The 21,470-nt window shown below is 41.8% G+C and overlaps 3 protein-coding genes across 3 annotated transcripts in view; all 3 read right to left on the bottom strand.

Annotated features, from left to right (window-relative positions):
- LOC127365058 (uncharacterized) overlaps positions 1–21,470 on the bottom strand; it is a 205,371-nt gene that overhangs the window by 70,295 nt on the left and 113,606 nt on the right. The window lies entirely within an intron of this gene.
- LOC127365080 (olfactory receptor 6N2-like) lies at positions 1,037–2,645 on the bottom strand. Its single transcript, XM_051402812.1, has one exon. It carries the CDS (start codon positions 2,503–2,505, stop codon positions 1,585–1,587), a length of 921 nt encoding a protein of 306 aa, XP_051258772.1. The 5' UTR covers positions 2,506–2,645; the 3' UTR covers positions 1,037–1,584.
- On the bottom strand, positions 15,901–17,158 carry LOC127365079 (olfactory receptor 51E1-like). The gene has a single exon (XM_051402811.1). The coding sequence runs from the start codon at positions 17,010–17,012 to the stop codon at positions 16,092–16,094; it is 921 nt and encodes a 306-aa protein (XP_051258771.1). The 5' UTR covers positions 17,013–17,158; the 3' UTR covers positions 15,901–16,091.

Raw genomic sequence — 21,470 nt, 5'->3', positions numbered from 1 at the left:
ACAGCACATTATCTTTCCAATCCCATATCAATATCATCACCCAGTCTGCATATTTCCATCTACATAATATTAATCGACTCCGCCCCTCCCTTTCTCCCCACTCCACTGCCATTCTTGTACACAGCCTTGTCACCTCCCGCTTCGACTACTGCAACTCCCTTCTCTTCGGTCTACCTCACAAATACCTCCATAAACTTCAACTGGTTCAGAACTCTGCAGCACGGATCATCACCAGAACCCCCTCCATCCACCACATCACCCCTGTTTTACAGCAACTCCACTGGCTCCCGGTAAAACTCCGCATAAACTTCAAAATCCTCCTGTTTACGTTCAAGGCCATCCACAACATTTCCCCTCCTTATCTGTCTGAACTCCTCCACATTGCCATCCCTTCACCTTCCCTCAGATCTGCCTCCTCTGTCCACCTCTCTGTCCCTCCCACCCGCCTCGTCACCATGGGGAGCAGGGCTTTCAGCCGCTCTGCCCCCCAACTCTGGAACTCACTCCCACCGGACCTCAGGAACCTGGACTCTCTCACACTCTTCAAATCAAGACTAAAAACTCACCTATTCAGAACTGCATACCCCACTTAACTCTCTACATTGTCTTTTTTATGTTTCTTATTTCTTACTGTTTTTACTTTTTATGTGTTGTACAGTGGCCTTTAAATAAAATGTATTATTATTATTATTATTTCTTCAGATAATTAGTAACTGTATTGGATTACATTTTAAAAGCAACCCTCCCAACCTTGGTCATAGGTGAGCTCTGTCTCCAACATGTCCAGTAGAGAAGGTGTACTGATGTGATCACAAGCAGACAGAAAGAGGAGGAAGGGCCAGAGTCACAGGGCGTATCACTTATTCAGCTTCTTGTAATCCTTTTTTGCTTTATTTTATGCTTTCTGTGTTCTTGTTCAATTTAGTAACTTTGTGGCTTCAAAGTGCTCCTCCGCTAGCTTGGTTAGTTTTTCCATAAAAATATTCAGAGTAGTTTATGGTTCCTTGTCCATTCACACATCTGACCACGGCTCATCTTTAACCTCCATCATAAACAAGTATTTATTAAATCTTCTAAATGATCACTGCATCATATGGCTAAAGATACAGCATTGGTGCAGCCCTCAGTAACGTTGGGAAAAATGTGACCTATGCAGGTAGAAGTCTTCCTACAAGCTTTATTGGTCTGATAGTACAGTAATAATTAATAAACACAGAAGAAAATGATTTTCAATTAAAAAGATATCATTGGTAAGAGGGTTCTGTTTTTATGCACTTAATGAAAAAGCAAGTGGATAATAGAGTAGGAAAAGGATGTGATGTTGGCAAAGTCACACTGATGAAGGCCACAAACAGAAAAGTGTTGGTCTCACAATGAATTTCTTCATTTTGTGATGCCGGAGTCTCGACAGCTTCAGGCTTTTTTAAAAACTGAAGCCAATTGCTTAGACATGGCTGATGCCCTTTACTGTGCACTACTGTTATACAAACCAGTCCTCACAATACAAACCTTCAAAGGGTCACAGAAAGCACATCTCTTAATGATTGGGACAGTTATTACAGTACAGTTATTATTGTTACTACATTAGACTATTTCGCAGAACAACCTCTTGAGGTGTTTATAGATTTCTTTCATTTTCAGTCCATATATTATCGGATTGAAGAGAGGATGATACATTATTATTTGTAATGTCATTATTAAATGCACAGTTTGGGGGAACTCAACTTCTAGTCGTAGTAGAAGTATATCATATGCTGCCAAACAGGAAAAATTGATTAGAACTATCAAGTGTGGTAAACAGGTCTGTGCAGCTTTTCTCCTGACTTCCCTAGAGCTTCCATGGGATATTAAAAGTATTCTGGTGTATGTAAAAAGTATGAAGAGTACAGGGAGAACAATAAGATTTACAAAAAGAACCAAGCCATATATATTCAGCACTCTTGAACTCACACAGTGAAGTTTGTAAACCGTGCTGTTACAAATTATTCCTTTGAAATTAAAGTTACAGAGTTTTTTATTAGCATTCAGTACAGCTGGCACTGCAAGCTGACAAACAGGCACAAACCAGGCTAAAACCAAGAAAGTATTGACCGTTGTTTTTGTCATGATAGTTGGATATTGCAGAGGTTTACATATAGACACATACCTGTCATAGGACATTGCTGACAACAGTAAGAACTCTGAACCGCCTAAAGAATAAAATATAAACCACTGAAAGAGACAGGCTGAATATGATATGATCTGTTTTTCTGATAAAACATCAAATAAAAGCTTTGGGTAGATAGCAGTGCTGAAAAGAAGAGAGTTGATTAATAAAGCTGCAATAAAAATGTACATAGGCTCATGGAGGTTTTGGTTAATCCAGATCAGACACACAATAGTAGAATTACTGCAGATTATCAGAATATATGTTGTGAACATAATCACAAAATAAAGATATCTGTATTTGTCTACATCGACATACCCATCAAGAGTTATATATGTTGTATTTACTTGATCATCCATGAAGATTATCTAAAGACAACATTCAGAGTAAAGTCTCACAAATCTCAAAGATACATTAAAATGCTATGTCTGTATATATCTTCAATCAGATTTTCTTTAATTCACAAGTACCTAACCTTAACACGCATCTGTATGAAATATTCCAGTAATCATTCAGAAAAGTGAACTGTTTAAGGATTGTTTTTATCAACCTGCCTCATTCTCCAAGGATCTCATTAAAATCTCCACCAAGTGCTACTATTATCTGAACAACTTCATCAAACTCTGGAGGCCTGCACCCATAGGTTGGCAATTTGTCATATTTTTTTAATCATCATTGCTATAACTTTAACTTCTGGCTCTGTCCCAGGCAACTTCAAGAGCAGCCCTCAATCTTCTTTTATTATTGTAATTTATTTTGCCAAGTTCACACTATATGATTTAACTCTGATTTTCAACTCGCCAACAGTTTTTGGAGATTTCCAACAAATGCCCACAGATCAGAGGCAAATCAGAGGTTGCTCCCATGAGGACCATCGGTATGTGTGAACTGTTGAAAGACGTGACTGAGAGCTTGTAGATGCCTTGCAGATGCACAAAAAGTAGCTAGAAGGCTATTATGTGTTCATGTCAGGATGTTGGTACTTTGGTTTTTGTTTGGCCCCAAAGGGTGTCAGTGCCATCAATTAAGGGACCACTCTGTAGGATTGAGTGTCATCTATTGGTGAAGTTGAAACTATGATGGCCCCAATACTTACAAAAAACTTGATAGGCTCTATCTACAACCATTGGAGAAGTGTTGGCTGTGGCTAAAGAGAGGACAGCCATGGGGGCAGAGTAGTTAATTTGCCATTCGGACACAAGCTCGGCCTAAGATCAGCCTAAGATGGGTCAGCTGGAGGAGGGTGTATGATTTTGGAAAGACCCAAAACACCCAGGAACATCACTGAAAATGTGTCCAGACACATCAGTAGATATATACTTGCACAATGCTGCACTAAATCATGGTCAGGCGTATTTTTCTCAAGATTGTGTCCTTGTCTAAACAAAACACAAATCAGATATTTTTAATTGTAATTTTATTTCCCCTGGTTGAGAATTCAGCTCCATCTACTATCGCCTCAGTTGCAGTAATAGTACCTTTTCTGTGGACCTGCACCTATGATAGATAATCCATATTTTCCATTAAACTCTTGTATCTAGAAATATTCATAATGTCTGGACAGCAAAACATGTACTGCTTTTGGATAAAGTCGATCCAAATTTTAGAAAAGCTCATAAATATTCAAATTCATCACTTTCTGTCTGAGAATTGTATCTTAAACCCCCATCTGGGCACAGCACTTTGACTGCAGCATGTAAGGTTGTAAATATAATTTAATTCATTGACTTGTCTAAAGCATTTGACTCAGTGGATCATACTCTTCTTTTGGATACACTTAGATCAATTGGTTTTGACACAAATGCATGTAACCTGTTTCACGGTTATCTTACTGGTTGAACTCAAGCAATAGTTGTGGAAGGTCATCAGTGTGGTTTCAGTGGTGCCACAGGGCTCAAGATTAGGTCATATCCTGTACATAAATGATCTAGGGTTATCAATTAGTAACAGCTCTATTCATTATTATGCTGACAACACAGTCATTTACCCATCAATACCCTGTATTCATCTAATTACATGTTCTTCACCAGATGCCAAATGAAGGATTTTCTGTGTCCCGTACATCAGACTTTTAGCGTAATGTTGGCGGGAACATTCCCAGTACAGCAAGGTTCCAGAAAAAAAAGGGAAGACAAACTAGTAACAAAGTGAGTTTTGGTGAGAAACACTGAATGTAACAGAACTTTTGTCTGTTTAGAGGGAGACCCCACAGTGCACAGAGCAGCTTTAACTATTTATTGGCAAACAACAGCCAGGCACAATGTGCAGAAAATAATGTACATTTTTAGAATTAAAATTAAAATAATTCAAATTTGCTGTAGCAATAGGGATTGCAATACAGTGGCAATTCTGATTAAAGGGGGGGCAGGAAAATATAACAGATGCAAACATCCCAGTAAACAGCACCTATGGGTGCAGGCCTCTAGAGTTTGATGAAGTTGTTCAGATGATAGTAGCACTTGGAGATTTTAATGAGATCCATGGAGGGTGCTGCAGGCTGATAAAAACAATCCTCAAACAGTTCACTTTCTAAATGTTTACTGGAATAGTTCAACAATCACACAGGTACAGGTCAGGGTCAGATACCAGTGAATAAAAGACAATCTAATCCAGGTTTCTCTATGTCGATGTGATCTTTAAAGCAAGACTTTACTCTGAATGTTTCTTTAGACCTTAATGGATGATCAAGTAAAAACAACATATATAACTATTGATGGGTATGTGGAAGTTCACAAATACAGATATCTTTATTTTGTGATCAGTGCAGTAATTCTACTATTGTGTGTCTGATCTGATCTAACTAAAACCTCCATGAGCCTATGTACATTTTCATTGCAGCTCTGTTAGTCAACTCTATTCTTTTGAGCACTTCTATCTACCCAAAGCTTCTGATTGACTTTTTATCTGAACATCAGATAATATCTTATTCAGCCTGTCTCTTTCAGTGTTTTCTATATTATTCTTTAAATAGTTCAGAGTTCTTACTGTTGGCAGCCATGGCCTACGACAGGTATGTGTCTATATGTAAACCTCTGCAATATGCCACTATCATGAGAAAAACAACTGTCAGTATTTTCTTGGTCTTAGCCTGGATTCTGCCTGCCTCTCAGGTCGCCGTTCCAGCTGGATCGAGTGCTAATTTTAATTGCAGCTCTGTTAATCAACTCTCTTTTTTTCAGCACTGCTTTCTACCCAAAGCTTTTATTTGATGTTTTATCAGAAAAACAGATCATATCATATTCAGCCTGTGTCTTTCAGTGGCTATTGTCAATAAATTGTTGAGAGTGCCCTTTGTAGTTTTGAGATAAAAGAATCAGCTCATAATAAACACATTACAAAGCCAGGAAAGGCGAATGGACATGGGTTTTGCAATTTATGTATTTTTAAAAGAAGTAACATGCACTGGTGCAGACGCTGAGCCTGACTTATGGCCAGCTACACTGAAGGCATATCAGAATCAGAATTACTTTAATAATCCCAGGGGGAAATTATTTTCGTTACAACACGCCAGATATACAAAGATAATTTCCATATAATAGGGAGGTACCAAGCCAGAATTGTGGTATTTAACCTCCACCTTAGCAACAGAGGATTTAATAAAATCAAGGATGGACAGATTAAGATGAGATACTTTGGGAGATGCGGCTGGGGAACACATGAAAGTAGTCTGACTACGCTTCAGTTAGTTTTAGGTCATCCAAGCATTACTATAATTTCAGGTTGGATGGAGTCTGAAGGCTTGAGTTGCGTGTCGTCACCATAGGAATGAAAATTGAGGTCATGTTGACGGATTATATATCCAAGAGTAAGAATGTGAAAGATTAACAGGAAGGGTCCTAGGGGACAGGGGGGAACCTAAAGCTACCAATAGAAACCAACTGTTGTCTAGCTGTGAGGTAGGACTTGATAATGGAGTGCCAGTGACACCAAGTAGTGTTTCTGGTTCAGGATACAAATGTTTAGGTATCCAGAAAAAGCAGCTATGAGCAGGTCATTGTTAGCGATGGTAAGCGCAGGTCATTGTAAGCGATGGCATTTTGGTACTGCGATGGGCTTTGCCATCACTGTGTGAATAGGTTAATGTACCATGTAGTGTAAAAGCGCTTTGAGTGGTTGGAAGACTAGAAAGGCGCTATACAAATACAGGTCCATTTACCATTTACCATAATTTATGTTAGCATATCACAGACAGACATGATTTAACCCCACGCCCATTCTGCATGGGGTCAAGAAGTCCTGGGAGTCCTAAGTCCTAGAGTTTGCGACACGTTCAGACACATACTGCTCATCAACAGGGGAGTAAGCTGAAAAACAGCTAAGAGGGACAGAAGGGGGAGAGGTAACATGTCGTTGAGTAGATGTATCTTGTAGCTTCTGGTAGACTGAAGTAGTTTCATTCTTGAAAAAAATCCATAAAATCACAGCACAGTTTAGGAGAGGCAGCCAGAAGGGGCTTGTTTGGCTGGCTAGAGTACAGTAGTTTATTTGATGGTGAGAAAAAGGGCTCTAGGTAAGCTTTCTTATAGGTTCTAACGTAATATTTTTTAGGCTAATAAAAGAACAGTAAAGACCAGCAGCCTTAATTTTGTCCAGCTCCAGTGTGAATGAAGGAGTGTGATAGCAATTCAATTAAATTTTCATTTCAATTTTATTTGTATAGCGCCAACTCATAACAGAAGTTATCTCAGGACACTTTTCAGGTCTAGAACGTCTGCCTCGACCAGTTGGGGTGAGAGAGAGAGAGAGAGAGAGAGAGAGAGAGAGAGAGAGAGAGAGAGAGAGAGAGAGAGAGAGAGAGAGAGAGAGAGAGAGAGAGAGAGAGAGACAGACAGACGTGCACAGCAACAACAGTAGCAACAACTACACTAATAGTAGTGACTGATGATGATGAACATGAAGATGATGACGACAACAACAATGATGGGGGACAATGAGCAGCAACCGTAGCAACAAAAATAACAACAACAATAATAATAATAATAATAATAATAATAATAATATGTTGGGATCCAAGGATACCTTTAAACACAAACTTGTTCATTTGAAGTGTTTAACTGGACCAAAAGGGATGTTGGGACAGACCCCTCTGCGGGGGGGTCAAGAATGCGACCATGGTGTGGCTTAAAGGCCATAAACGCCCAAACATCGGCTCATCATAGGTCAGAGATCTTTGGACCCCAGACCCGTCATCCCAGCTATTTTAACCATAGAGACGCTCTTCTCTCTCTCTTCTTCTTTTCTCTCTTCACCTTGCTCACCTTGCTCGCCCACACCGATTGATAAGTTACCAACGACACACGACAAAGGATTACAGCACGGCACAAGAGCCTGCTTCTTCCTGCGATCCCTGGCCAGCGCACCGCTAATGGAAGTCAACATCGGCAGCTTAAACAGAAAGTCTGTCAGCTGACTTTACTGGAGCAATGCGACGTCAACACCAAGTCGTTAACTCTGCAGAGCAACGAGCGAAACGCCTTTCCTCTTGCTACCTGCACCAGCAGACAACACACAGCAGAGACAGTTTTGGACTTCAGTGTCAAGGCTGGTGTTAGGACCGGACCCAGGAGCAGACACCCAGACAGTATGGAAGGTTTAAAGGGGGTTTTATTCCACGCACACACACACAGGGGGGATGAGGGGCGGCCACAGGAACGGGTGGTTGAGATGGCGGAAGAGACCGGAGACACAGAGGCACAGGTGAGCAGACACAGGAAGCCAAACTGCACAAAGGGACCCACCACATAGGCTGAAACAATCTGGCGATGAATGGGAGGAAGACCGGGGTTCTTGAAGACTGAGGCATGATGAATGATTGAGAGCAGGTGAGACACCAGGCAGCAGGTGAGGAGAATGGAGGCCGCACCCTCAGACACACAGGGAAGGGGGAGGAGCAAAGGGAGCAGGAGGGGAGCAGAGCCATGACAGTACCCCCCCCCTCAACGGACGCCTCCTGGCGGCCTACCGGGCTTGTCAGGATGGGATCGGTAGAAGTCCGAAAGAAGGGAGGAATCCAGGATGAAGTGCCGGGGAACCCAAGAACGCTCCTCCGGCCCGTACCCTTCCCAGTCCACCAGGTACTGGAAACCCCGGCCCCGCCGTCGGACGTCCAGGATCTGGCGAACTGTGTAGGCTGGGTGGTCGTCAGTGAGCCGGGGGGGCGGAGGGGGGTCGGCCGGAGGGCACAGAGGGCTGGAGGAGACAGGCTTCAGGAGAGATACGTGAATCACAGGATGCACATGTAATGACGGAGGGAGTTTCAACCTCACCGCCACAGGATTGATGATTTTGTCCACTTCAAAAGGTCCAATAAATCGTGGAGCCAGCTTTCGAGACTCTACCTGCAGTGGCAGGTCTCGAGAAGACAGCCATACCTTCTGACCAGGAGTGTAATCGGGGGCAGGGAGTCGGTGGCGGTCCGCCAGGCGTTGGTTTCTAGCCGCTGTCCGTAGCAGGGCTGCACGAGCCTCAGTCCAAATCCGGCGACAGCGGCGCAGGTGGTCCTGTACTGACGGGACCGCCACCTCCCCTTCCTGAGATGGGAACAATGGAGGTTGAAAACCATAAGCTGCCATGAACGGGGACATACCTGTGGCAGCGCAGGTGAGGGAGTTGTGAGCATATTCGATCCACGGAAGAAATCTGCACCAGGAGACCGGATGTCGGGCGGCGACGCAGCGCAAGGCAGCCTCCAATTGCTGGTTAGCCCGTTCTGTCTGGCCGTTGGATTGGGGGTGGTAACCTGAGGATAGACTGACAGAAGCGCCCAAGACCTGGCAGAAGGCTCGCCAAACCTGGGAGGCGAATTGTGGACCACGGTCTGAAACTAGGTCTTGAGGGATTCCATGTAGGCGGAACACATGGGTGACCAGGAGTTTGGCAGTCTCTAGGGACGAGGGGAGCTTGGGCAGAGACACGAAATGGACAGACTTAGAAAAACGGTCAACAATAGTGAGAATGGTGTCATTACCTTCAGAGGTAGGCAGTCCAGTAACAAAGTCCAGGGCGATGTGGGACCAGGGGCGACTTGGAACGGGCAAGGGGTGTAATTGTCCAGCTGGCAGCTGGTGGGAGGATTTCCCGCGGGCACAGACAGAACAGGCGGCTACAAAGGCTCTCGTGTCTCTCGCCATGGATGACCACCAAAACTTCCGCCGTAGGAAATCCAGTGTTCGCTGGTAACCAGGATGGCAAGAGATCTTGGAAGAGTGAGCCCACTGGAGGACCTGGGACCTGGTTGAGTCTGGAACAAAAAGTCGGTTAGGGGGGCCGTTACCTGGGTCGGGTTGTGAGCGTTGTGCTTGCTTCACCAGAGCCTCTATCCGCCAGTTCACTGCAGCCACCACACAAGAAGCCGGGAGGATGGTCTCTGGTTCAGTCCCCGGCGTCTCGGGGTCGGCTTGGCGTGATAGGGCATCTGGCTTGGCATTGCGGGACCCAGGTCGGTAGGTGAGGGTGAAAACAAAACGGTCAAGGAACAAAGCCCACTGGGCCTGACGGGAGTTGAGCCTTTTGGCTGAGCGGAGGTACGCCAGGTTCTTGTGGTCTGTCCACACGATGAACGGGAGAGCAGCGCCCTCCAACCAATGCCTCCACTCCTGAAGGGCTACCACCACCGCCAGCAGCTCTCTGTTCCCAACGTCATAGTTCCTCTCTGCTGGGGACAGGCGTCTGGAGAGGAAGGCACAGGGGTGCAACTTCTGGTCCTTGGGGGATCGCTGGGAGAGTACTGCCCCAATGCCAGTGTCAGAGGCATCCACCTCCACCACGAACTGGAGGGAGGGGTCAGGATGCCGCAGCACCGGGGCAGAAGTAAACAGTTCTTTCAGGGCTAGAAAGGCTGTTTCTGCTTCAGGGGACCAAGCGAACGGTGCTTTCACCGAGGTGAGCTTAGTCAGGGGGGCTGCTACCTTACTATAATTTCTAATAAAGCGGCAGTAAAAGTTAGCAAACCCCAAGAAGCGCTGCAACTGTTTGCGAGTGGTGGGTCTCGGCCAATCAGCCACGGCCTGAATCTTGGCTGGGTCAGCCTTAACCTGCCCCCGCTCAATAATAAACCCCAGAAAAGACACGGATGTCACATGGAACTCGCATTTCTCGGCTTTCACGTAAAGCTTGTTCTCCAGGAGTCTCTGGAGTACCTGCCGGACATGCTGAACATGTTCCTCCTGGGACTGCGAAAAGATGAGTATGTCATCTAAATAGACGAACAGGAACCTGTTCAGCATGTCTCTCAGCACATCATTGACCATGGCCTGGAACACAGCTGGCGCATTGGTCAATCCAAAGGGCATCACCAAATATTCGAAGTGGCCTAAAGGGGTGTTAAAGGCAGTCTTCCACTCGTCTCCCTCTCTGATCCTGACAAGATGGTATGCGTTCCGGAGGTCTAATTTCGAGAACACTTTAGCCTTATGAAGGGGTTCAAATGCCGGATCAATGAGAGGGAGAGGGTACTTATTCTTAATGGTGATGTCATTAAGCCCTCGATAATCAATGCAAGGGCGGAGGGACTGGTCTTTCTTTGTTACAAAAAAGAAACCTGCCCCTACCGGAGACGAAGAGGGTCGAATAAGCCCTGCCGCTAGTGAGTCACCTATATATTTCTCCATGGCTTCGCGCTCAGGTCTGGAAAGGTTATACAGGCGACTAGACGGCAGAGTGGAACCAGGGAGCAGCTCTATAGCGCAATCATATGGCCTATGAGGAGGTAATGAGACGGCACGATGTTTACTAAAAACCTCCCCTAGGTTGTGGTATTCTACAGGGACGGCAGATAGATCAGGGGGCTCGGGAGGTTTGGGAACAGTGGGATGTGTTACACTAGCGGACTGGAGACAATGTGAATGACAGTGAGCACTCCAGCTAATGAGTGAGCCAGTAGACCAGTCGAATTGGGGATTGTGGAGTTTTAGCCAGGGGTAACCTAATACAACAGGAGTGTTGGGTGATGAAATAACCAGTAAGCTAATCTCCTCACGGTGATTACCAGAAAGGATAAGTGTGAGGGGAACGGTTTGCCGAGTAATGTTGGCTAAATGTTTTCCGTCTAAGGCATTAACGGGTTGGTTGTCAGGGAGTTTGATAGTGGGAATGTTTGCCTGAAGCACGAATGCCGAGTCAATGAAACTCTCCTCGGCACCTGAGTCGACTAGTGCTGTGAGGGGAAGGGAATTTAACTGCCAGCGAAGGGACGCTTTTAATTGCAAGCGACTAACTCAGCTACTGAACCAGAGCCCTGACGAAGATTCAGTAAGCGTTTAGCTGCCTCTTTGCCTTGCACAGGATGATCAAAAACTTTTCTTAATTCGTCAGAAAATCGCTGGAAGGTTTCACAAATAGGGGAGTGCTTCTCCCACAGGGCGGTTGCCCACTGAGCTGCTTTCCCTGACAATAAGCTAATCACAAAAGCCACTCGGGCGCTATTAGAACTGTAGGTCAACGGCTGTTGTTGGAAAACTAGTGAGCACTGAAGCAGAAACCGCCCACAAGCCCCCAAATCCCCAGCATACCGTTCAGGTGTAGGAACGTATGGTTCCCGGGGCGGGGGAGGAGGAGGAGCCGCATGCTGCATGGCTGGAGAGGCAGAGGGAGTAGCTGCTTCAGTGGCGGTGGTAGGAGCTGTGGGAGGGGTGGAGACCTGATCGAGCTTGGAACCAAGGGCGGCCACACTGCAGCGAAGGTCTTGGATGGCTGCCACGATCTCGTCAAGGACCTTCTCCTGTTGGCTCCCTCGTTGTCCCTGGTAGACCAGTGCGCTTCGGACGGAGTCTGGGTCCGCTGGGTCCATGCGGGCCAGATTGTTCTGTCAAGGCTGGTGTTAGGACCGGACCCAGGAGCAGACACCCAGACAGTATGGAAGGTTTAAAGGGGGTTTTATTCCACGCACACACACACAGGGGGGATGAGGGGCGGCCACAGGAACGGGTGGTTGAGATGGCGGAAGAGACCGGAGACACAGAGGCACAGGTGAGCAGACACAGGAAGCCAAACTGCACAAAGGGACCCACCACATAGGCTGAAACAATCTGGCGATGAATGGGAGGAAGACCGGGGTTCTTGAAGACTGAGGCATGATGAATGATTGAGAGCAGGTGAGACACCAGGCCGCAGGTGAGGAGAATGGAGGCCGCACCCTCAGACACACAGGGAAGGGGGAGGAGCAAAGGGAGCAGGAGGGGAGCAGAGCCATGACATTCAGAACCGTAATTCTAATCAGCCTGGCTCACAGGACCGCCAGCTGATCCATGCAGCTAAACCGCAACTCTGATTCATCTTACTTTGGACCGTTGGTAACGTACTGGGCATAGACAGATAACTTAACAGAGTTAATGGCTAAACAAGGACTGTTTAATTATTGTTAATGTTGCTGATGTGTTTTATCTAAAGGCACCGTTAATCTAAGATCACACACATACATATTCGGCCTAACCCTTATCACACACACGGGGGTAGGGATTTCAATTCAATTTTCAATTAAATTTTATTTAATTGAAAATTAAGTAATAATTTTATCATAAAAGGAGCTCATGAAGTCGTTGCTACTTAAGTTTATGGGGATATGTGGCTCAATAGAGCTGTGACTCTCTGTCAGCCTGGCTACAGTGCTGAAGAGGAATCTAGGGTTGTTCATATTTTCTTTTATTAGTTCTGAGTAATAGGCTCCTCTGGCTCTTCTGGCATTACCCTCTATGGTACGCATTATGATGCCAGTTAGGAAAAAAAATGTTTGGAGTGTTTTTATGTTTTAAAATAGACTAAATAAACATAATCTGAAGAAAATTTATAAAAATTTTTTTTTTTTAAATTTTGGGGTTTGTTGCCTGTAGTCAACATTGTACCATAATGGCGCTAAAGTGAAAAAGAGAGGTATTTTTTAAAATTTGAACATAATTTATTAAATAAACATGTGTAAAAGATTCAATAGCTTCAACAGGTTACAATACATGCCATTTTAAATTGAAAAATATTATAAAAGGAACTATTTTAAAGGGTTTCTTGGCTGAACGTTGCCTGTAGGCAACATTGTACCATTGTGGAACAACACACTGAAATGAATGTTTCGAAGAGTTGTAATTCTAAGCGTAAGCGTAATTCTTCAAACTTTAAATGAACTAATTATCAAAACAAAGATCATAACCATTTGCAAAACAAGAAACTGGTGTTAGATTCCAGTGTTTGATCATCACGCCTTCATTTCAATGCATGTTTCCTATCAGTCCCCTGTGTCTTTCATGACATGCGTTGCCATCATTTGTGGTGTTGCTGCTCAGTGCTTATGGAACTCCATGAAGCAGTTTTTTTCAGGAGTGAAGAACAGCTAGGTGACACACTGTGTGCACTGCACTTCCACTATACCCTTACATCAGGGTATTGCACCTGCCCTTTTTCTCCACCCAAATAGGTCAATGGTCAGTGTTGTCCTGACGCACAGGTGATGATGGCACTGCATTCTTCATCACTAATTAATTCTTATTCAACTTCACTATGCCCAACCTGAGGTGTGATTTATACTCTCTACCTCCTTAAAGGGGTATAGAATGAGGCTGAATTCATTCTGTAAATGGAGGAAAATATGTGGAAATTATAAGCAAAGAAGACGAAGTTATAAGGCTAAATAAGGCAAAATTCACTATGGCCTACAGAGTATAGTAATAGTCTGAACTTTACTTTATTGCAACAAACATCAAATTTATCTTTGTTAAATTGTAAAGATCACATTCTTTTGAACATATTATATACCTAAACACACACTACCAAAATCTCATGCTGCCATGGTGATTCCATAATGGTTCACTGTTGCCTCAAGGCAACATATGCAATTGTCCATAATGGTACGTTGTTGCCTCTGGGCAACAGTTGCATTTTATCAAGTTTCCATTACTTAATTAGCAAAAAAATTGCATTAAACCATCAGAAATGAAGGGTTAGTCACATATTATTGTGAATATATTTTTTTCCAGCTGTAAAAGTTCCCGGAAATTATGTTTTCAGACCCTTTTTGTGGTGCAAAATTGCAAAGCTGTTTCCTTTAAAAATGTCTGCAAAAAAGGGTTTCAATATGGCTTCCTGAAAGTCATGTGACAAATTAAAGGATTGTTATTGGTTCCCTATGGTCTTCCCTCTTTTTAAAAGTATAGTATCATTTAAAAAGATGCATTGTGGAGATTTGACAGGCCAAAAATGGGTGTGTTGCCTGAGGGCAACACCGTACCATAGAGGGTTAAGAATATCTTGCCAAATTGAGCGATATTTTAATAATTTGGAAGAGCGCCATTTCCTTTCAGATTTCCTTGGTTTTTGCTTTAATTGGTGGGTTTGGTGGTTGTACCACGGTGCTAGTCTCCTATGTTTTAATATTATCCTCTTTGTAAGAGCGATAGAATCTAATGTTGTTCGTAGTGAGCCTGCAGCACTATTAACAAGATGGTCAATTTGGGAGGGACTTAAGTTACTATAGCAGAAGGACATCGTGCGTGATTCGAGTGGGACAAGACGATTCAGTGTATCTGAGGGGAGTACACTATACGCAGAGACCACATCATCAGTTGATGATCTAGTGTAGTCATAGGCATGCTTGTGGACTAATGGATTACATGTAACAGAGTTCAGCTTACAAAAAGTAACTGTAATCGAAATTACAGAAGGTTTTCAAAGCCTTCATTGTTCTGTTGTCTTATAGAATACACTTGCAACAATACTTCTTATTGATATTTCATTCTCTTACTTTTATTTACATATTTGGTGTTGAGGTAATTCAAAAGTAACGGAACGTAATAAAGTTACATTACTTTAATACTGTGATTACTGATTACATTTCTTCAGATAATTAGTAACTGTATCGAATTACATTTTAATAATAACCCTCCCAACCCTGGTCATAGGTGAGCTCTGTCTCCAACATGTCCAGTAGAGAAGATGTACTGATGTGATCACAAGCAGACAGAAAGAGAAGGAAACTCCTGGCTAAGAGGAGGAAGGGCCAGAGTCAGAGGGCGTATCACTTATTCAGCTTCTTGTCATCCTTTTCAGCTTCAATTATAGTAACGCGCCGCATTTTTTGGCAGTAACGGTAACGGCGTTATTAAGATGGGAAGAGTAATCAATTAGATTACTCGTTACTGAAAAAAGTGACGCCGTTAGTAACACCGTTATTTATAACGCCGTTATTCCCATCACTGATTAAATCTTCTAAACGATCACTGCATCATATGGCTAAAGATACAGCATTGGAGCAGCACTCAGTAATGTTGGGAAAAAGGGTTGAAGTCTTCCTACAAACCTTGTTAGTCTGATAGTATGGTGTTTGACTGTGTATACACAGTGCCACACCACTTCTGGATTTATTCATATATCTTTCCTAATTAGTGTAATTATATATGCTCACTTATGCATCCTCAAATGAGGAGGCTAGGTGAGTTTCTCACAGAGCAAGCAAAATTGTGATTGTCTCATACTTTTGTGTTTCTCAGACTACGTACTGTATGTTCAAAATGTTGTTTTTAGTTTTGATCTGCTGTAAAGGACTTTGTAACCTTGTTAATAAATGTGCTACAAATGAAGTTTATTATAATCTCTTTATTACCATTTTTAACTTTAATTAATAAACAGAAGAAAATTATCTTCAATTAGAAAGATATCATTGGTAAGAGGGTTCTGTTTTTATGCACTTAATGAAAAAGCAAGTGGACAATAGAATAGGAAAAGGATGTGATGTTGGCAAAGTCACAATGATGAAGGCCACAAACAAAAAAGCGTGGTTTCAGAATGAATTTCTTTATTTTGTGGTGCCGGAGTCTCAACCTCTTCAGGGTTTTTTAGAAACTGAAGCCAATTACTTAGACATGGCTGATGCTCTTTACTGTATACATACCATCAAAGGATCAAAGAAAGCACATCTCTGAATGATTGGGACAGTTATTACAGTACAGTTATTATTGTTACTAAATTAGACTATTTTGCAGAACAACCTCTTGAGGTGTTTATAGATTTCTTTCATTTTCAGTCCATATATGATCGGATTGAAGAGAGGATGATATATTATTATTTGTAAAGTCAATATTAAACGTACACCTTTGGGAAACTCAGTTTCCAGTCGCACTAGGAGTATATCACATGCTGCCAAACAGGAAAAATTGATTAGAACTATCAAGTGTGGTACACAGGTCTGTGCAGCTTTTCTCCTGACTTCTCTACAACTTCCATAGGATATTACAAGTATTCTGGTGTATGTAAAAAGTATGAAGAGTACAGGGAGAAATAAGAGATTTACCAAAACAATCAAGCCATATATATTCATCAGTCTTGAACTCACACAGTGAAGTTTGTAAACTGTGCTGTTACAAATTATTCCTTTGAAAGTAAAGTTACAGAGTTTTTTATTAGCATTCAGTATAATTGTCGCTGCAACCTGACAAGTGGGCAGAAGCCAGGCTAAAACCAAGAAAGTATTGACCGTTGTTTTTGTCATGATAGTTGGATATTGCAGAGGTTTACATATAGACACATACCTGTCATAGGACATTGCTGACAACAGTAAGAACTCTGAACCGCCTAAAGTGTAAAATATAAACCACTGAAAGAGACAGGCTGAATATGATATGATCTGTTTCTCAGATAAAAAGTCAATCAAAAGCTTTGGGTAGAAAGCAGTGCTGAAAAGAAGAGAGTTGATTAACAAAGCTGCAATGAAAATATACATAGGCTCATGGAGGTTTTGGTTAATCCAGATAAGATACACAATAGTAGAATTACTGCAGATTATTAGAATATATACTGTAAACATAATCACAAAATAAAGATATCTGTATTTGTCTACATCCACATGCCCATCAAGAGTTATATATGTTGTATTTACTTCAATATCCATTAAGGTTGTCTTAAAAAATGCTAAGAGAAAAAACTACTTTAAGTCTCACTTTGAAGATTATATTAATATATACAGTATGTCAATAAATTGTCATTAATTCAGAAGTACCAGATCTTAACATGCACCTGTGTGATAGTTTAAATACATTCCAGTAAACATTGAGAAAGTGAACTGTTTGAGGATTGTTTTTATCAGCCTGCATCACCCTCCAAGGATCTCATTAAAATCTCCACCAAGTGCTACTATTATCTGAACAACTTCATCAAACTCTGGAGGCCTGCACCCATGGGTTTGTCATATTTTTTTTGATCGTTATTGCTATAACTTTAACTTCTGGCTCTGTCAGGCGAGGTGAAAAGGCAATGGACCTGTACTTGTATAGTTTCCTTTCTAGTCTTCCAACCACTCGAAAAGCTTTTACACTAAAGCCACAAAACCCTTTCACACAGATTCACAAATCAATGCACAGCACTAGGAGCAATTCAGGGTTTAGTATCTTGCTCAAGGATACTTCGACGTGTGGAGTCGGGGATCAAACCAACAACCTTCTGATTAGTGGACGACCCGCTCTTCCTCTGAGCCACAACCGCACATGTTCGATCCTCTTTTGTTTATTATTGTAATTTACTTTAAAAGTAGGTGTGTGCTTAGTTTAACTAGCAGTACAAAACTACTATAAAGCACTTGGCAATGTTTGCACAAGTTCTTCTTGCACTCCTCTGGTGGCAAACTGTGCACATGTAAGCACCTGCACCAGGGAACAACTCCTATCCCAAAGATAAGCTAATGCCCAGTTCACACTATATGACTTAACTCTAATTTTCCACTCGCCAACAGTTTTTGGAGATTGCCGACAAATGCCCCCAGATCAGAGGCAAATCAGAGGTTGCTCCATGAGGACCATCGCTACGTGTGAACAGTTGAAAGACGTGATAGAGAGCTTGTAGATACCTCCTAAAAAGTAGCTAGCAGGCTATTATGTGTTCATGTCAGGGTGTTGGTACTATGGTTTTTGTTTGGAAAACCAATGGTTTAAAGGGGCACCAAACTGTGTCGGTGCCATCAATTAAGGGACCACTCTGTAGGATTTAGTGGCATCTATTGGTGAAGTTGAAACTATGATGGCCCCACAACTCACGAAAAACTTGATAGGCCCGTTTTTATTTCCTGTCATGTTCTCGCAGCACATTCCAACCACCACCTTAAGACCAGACATTGTTCTGATGTCAGGCTTTGCTTGCTGGGCATTGAAGGAGAGAGGAGGAGATGAGCCATCTGCAGCACCACTGAAGCAGCAGACGGAGCCTCAAGTTGGCTGTGACTTAAGAGAGGACAACCATTGGGGCAGAGTAGTTCATTTGCCATTCGGACACAAGCTTGGCCTAAGATCAGCCTAAGCTGGGTCGCCTGAAGGAGGGTGTATGATTTTGGAAAGACTCAAAACACCTAACAATTCTAGGAACATCACTGAAAATGTGTCCAGACACATCAGCAGATACATTTGCACAATGCTGACACCTTGTCCAACTTTAGAAGTAATCCAGCAAGATTTTAAAAAACAATTACGGCACTAAATCATGGTCCAGCTTCCTTCCTACCCAAGTATGTTTCTCAAGATTCTGTCCTACACAAATCAAATATTTTTAATCGTAATTTTATTTCTCCTGTTTGAGAATTCAGCTCCATCTAGTATTGCCTCAGTCGAGATGGGTGCAGTTGTAATAATAATACCTTTTCTGTGCACCTGTTAAATGTAACAATCTTTCTATTGGCTGCACCTATGATAGATAATCCATATTTTCCATTAAACTCTTGTATCTCGAAATATTCTTAATGTGTGGAAAACAAATCATGTACTGCCTATGCATAAAAGCATTGACATCAGTGATCCAATCAGCTATCGCCCAATCTTTCCAGCAGCTCATAAATATTCAAATGCATCACTTTCAGTGGATCATACTCTTCTTTTGGAGACACTTAGATCAATTGGTTTTGACACAAATGCATGTAACCTGTTTCACAGTTATCTTACTGGTTGAACTCAAGCAATAGTTATGGAACGTCATCAATGTGGTTTCAGTGGTGCCACAGGGCTCAAGATTAGTTCATATCCTGTACATAATGTACAATTTTAGTGCTGTAGCAATGGGGATTGTAATACAGTGGCAATTCTGATTAAAGGGGGGGCAGGAAAATATAACAGATGCAAACATCCCAGTAAACAGCACCTATGGGTGCAGGCCTCTAGAGTTTGATGAAGTTGTTCAGATGATAGTAGCACTTGGAGATTTTAATGAGATCCATGGAGGGTGCTGCAGGCTGATAAAAACAATCCTCAAACAGTTCACTTTCTAAATGTTTACTGGAATAGTTCAACAATCACACAGGTACAGGTCAGGGTCAGGTACCAGTGAATAAAAGACAATCTAATCCAGGTTTCTCTATGTCGATGTGATCTTTAAAGCAAGACTTTACTCTGAATGTTTCTTTAGACCTTAATGGATGATCAAGTAAAAACAACATATATAACTATTGATGGGTATGTGGAAGTTCACAAATACAGATATCTTTATTTAGTGATCATGTTCACTGCATATACATTAATAATCTGCAGTAATTCTACTATTGTGTGTCTGATCTGGATTAACTAAAACCTCCATGAGCTAAAGATAAGTCTAAGTCTAAGTCTAAGTATGTGTCTATATGTAAACCTCTGCAATATCCAACTATCATGACAAAAACAACGTTCAATACTTTCTTGGTTTTAGCCTGGCTTGTGCCTGTTTGTCAGATTGCAGTGCCAGCTGTACTGAATGCTAATAAAAAACTCTGTAACTTTACTTTCAAAGGAATAATTTGTAACGGCACAGTTTTCGAACTTCACTGTATGAGTTCAAGAGTGCTGAATATATATGGCTTGATTGTTTTTGTAAATCTTCTACTTCTCCCTCTACTCTTCATACTTTTTACATACACCAGAATACTTGTAATATCATATGGAAGCTATAGAGAAGTCAGGAGAAAAGCTGCACAGACATGTTTACCACACTTGATAGTTCTAATCAATTTTTCCTGTTTGACTGCATAAGATGTACTTCTACTGCGACTGGAAACTGAGTTTCCCCAAACTGTACGTTCAATAATGACATTACAAATAATAATGTATTATCCTCTTTTCAATCCAGTCATATATGGACTGAAAATGAAAGAAATCTATAAACACCTCAAGAGGTTGTTCTGCAAAATAGTCTAATGTAGAAACAATGTTAACTGTACAGTCCTAATATTTCATGAATTGTGCTTTCTGTGATCCTTTGATGGTATTTATTAGAGGACTGGTTTGTGTAACAGTAGCGCATAGTAAATAGCATCATCTGTTTCATCTACATAATGATTAATGTCTGATTGGGTTAGCTACACTATAGACTGAGACCAACACTTCGTACTTGTGGCCATCAGGGTGACTTTGCCAACACAACATCATTTCTTTATTCTATTATTGCTCTGAATTTTCCTGTTGCTTTTTGATTGACCACTAATGTCTGTCACACTTGCATATTTCTTCCTTTGTGTGTTTTCAAAGATCTTAATTGTCATTAAGTGAACATGTCAGCATTTTAAATTAAATGCCCTGTAGGCAAAAACATATGCTCCCAATTGTGATTTAGTACCCTGTGAGAAAAAAGTGCCTTCAAATTGTATTGACAAAAATACATAAACCACATAAAACGTTGTCGCCTTGAGAAAAACAATGATTGTGATAGTGCTCATCATTTTAAATACGCCCAGATATTGGATACCATGTCAGTGATTTAAAGAGGATGAGCTTACTTCTCATTTCCCTCCTTGGTTGAAATACATCATTAAACTGTATTTCTTAACCACAAATTCTATAATTTATTGTCTATTGTCCTTTTTTAAAATTAAGCCATATTTCTCCCTTTCATCTGGAACCATATGTCTCAAAGGACCAGTTCTCAGGTAGCCTACTTCAGCTTCGATGAAACTTCCCCAGTGTTCCATTTCTTCTCAGCACAGATAATAACAATAATAATATCACTAATAGTAGTAACATTAATAATGGTTGTAGATAATGAGTTGTCACAAGTGTGCTTCATTACAGAGGTGGGAATTAAAATGGTTTAAAGGGGCCCCAAACTGTGTTGGTACAATCAATTAATTCTGGCTATCAAAATGATGAAAGATACCAATAAACAATAACTTTAATTAATATTATATCACACCTGACATCCCAGTGCTCCCACAATCCTCTCAGTTTGCCCCATCTAAGAATTAATAGATCTATACAGAAAAGAATGAGGTATCAACAAATCATATGTATTCAATAGAATATGTCCTATAGAATATTAAGTAAATATTAGAAGTAGAAAATAATAAAAACTAAAAACTGAGATTTTGTTCTACTGCCTGGTAATTAGTCCAGTCCTCGCAATATTA

The sequence above is a fragment of the Dicentrarchus labrax genome, unplaced genomic scaffold, assembly GCF_905237075.1.
Source record: "Dicentrarchus labrax unplaced genomic scaffold, dlabrax2021, whole genome shotgun sequence".
Lineage (NCBI taxonomy): Eukaryota > Metazoa > Chordata > Actinopteri > Moronidae > Dicentrarchus > Dicentrarchus labrax.
Note: the sequence above shows the minus strand (reverse complement) of the source record. Positions and strands in the feature narration are given on the sequence as shown.

Coding starts and splice junctions, on each gene's coding strand:
- LOC127365080 (XM_051402812.1), bottom strand. CDS start 2,505: ATGGATGATCAAGTAAATACAACATATATAACTCTTGATGGGTATGTC.
- LOC127365079 (XM_051402811.1), bottom strand. CDS start 17,012: ATGGATATTGAAGTAAATACAACATATATAACTCTTGATGGGCATGTG.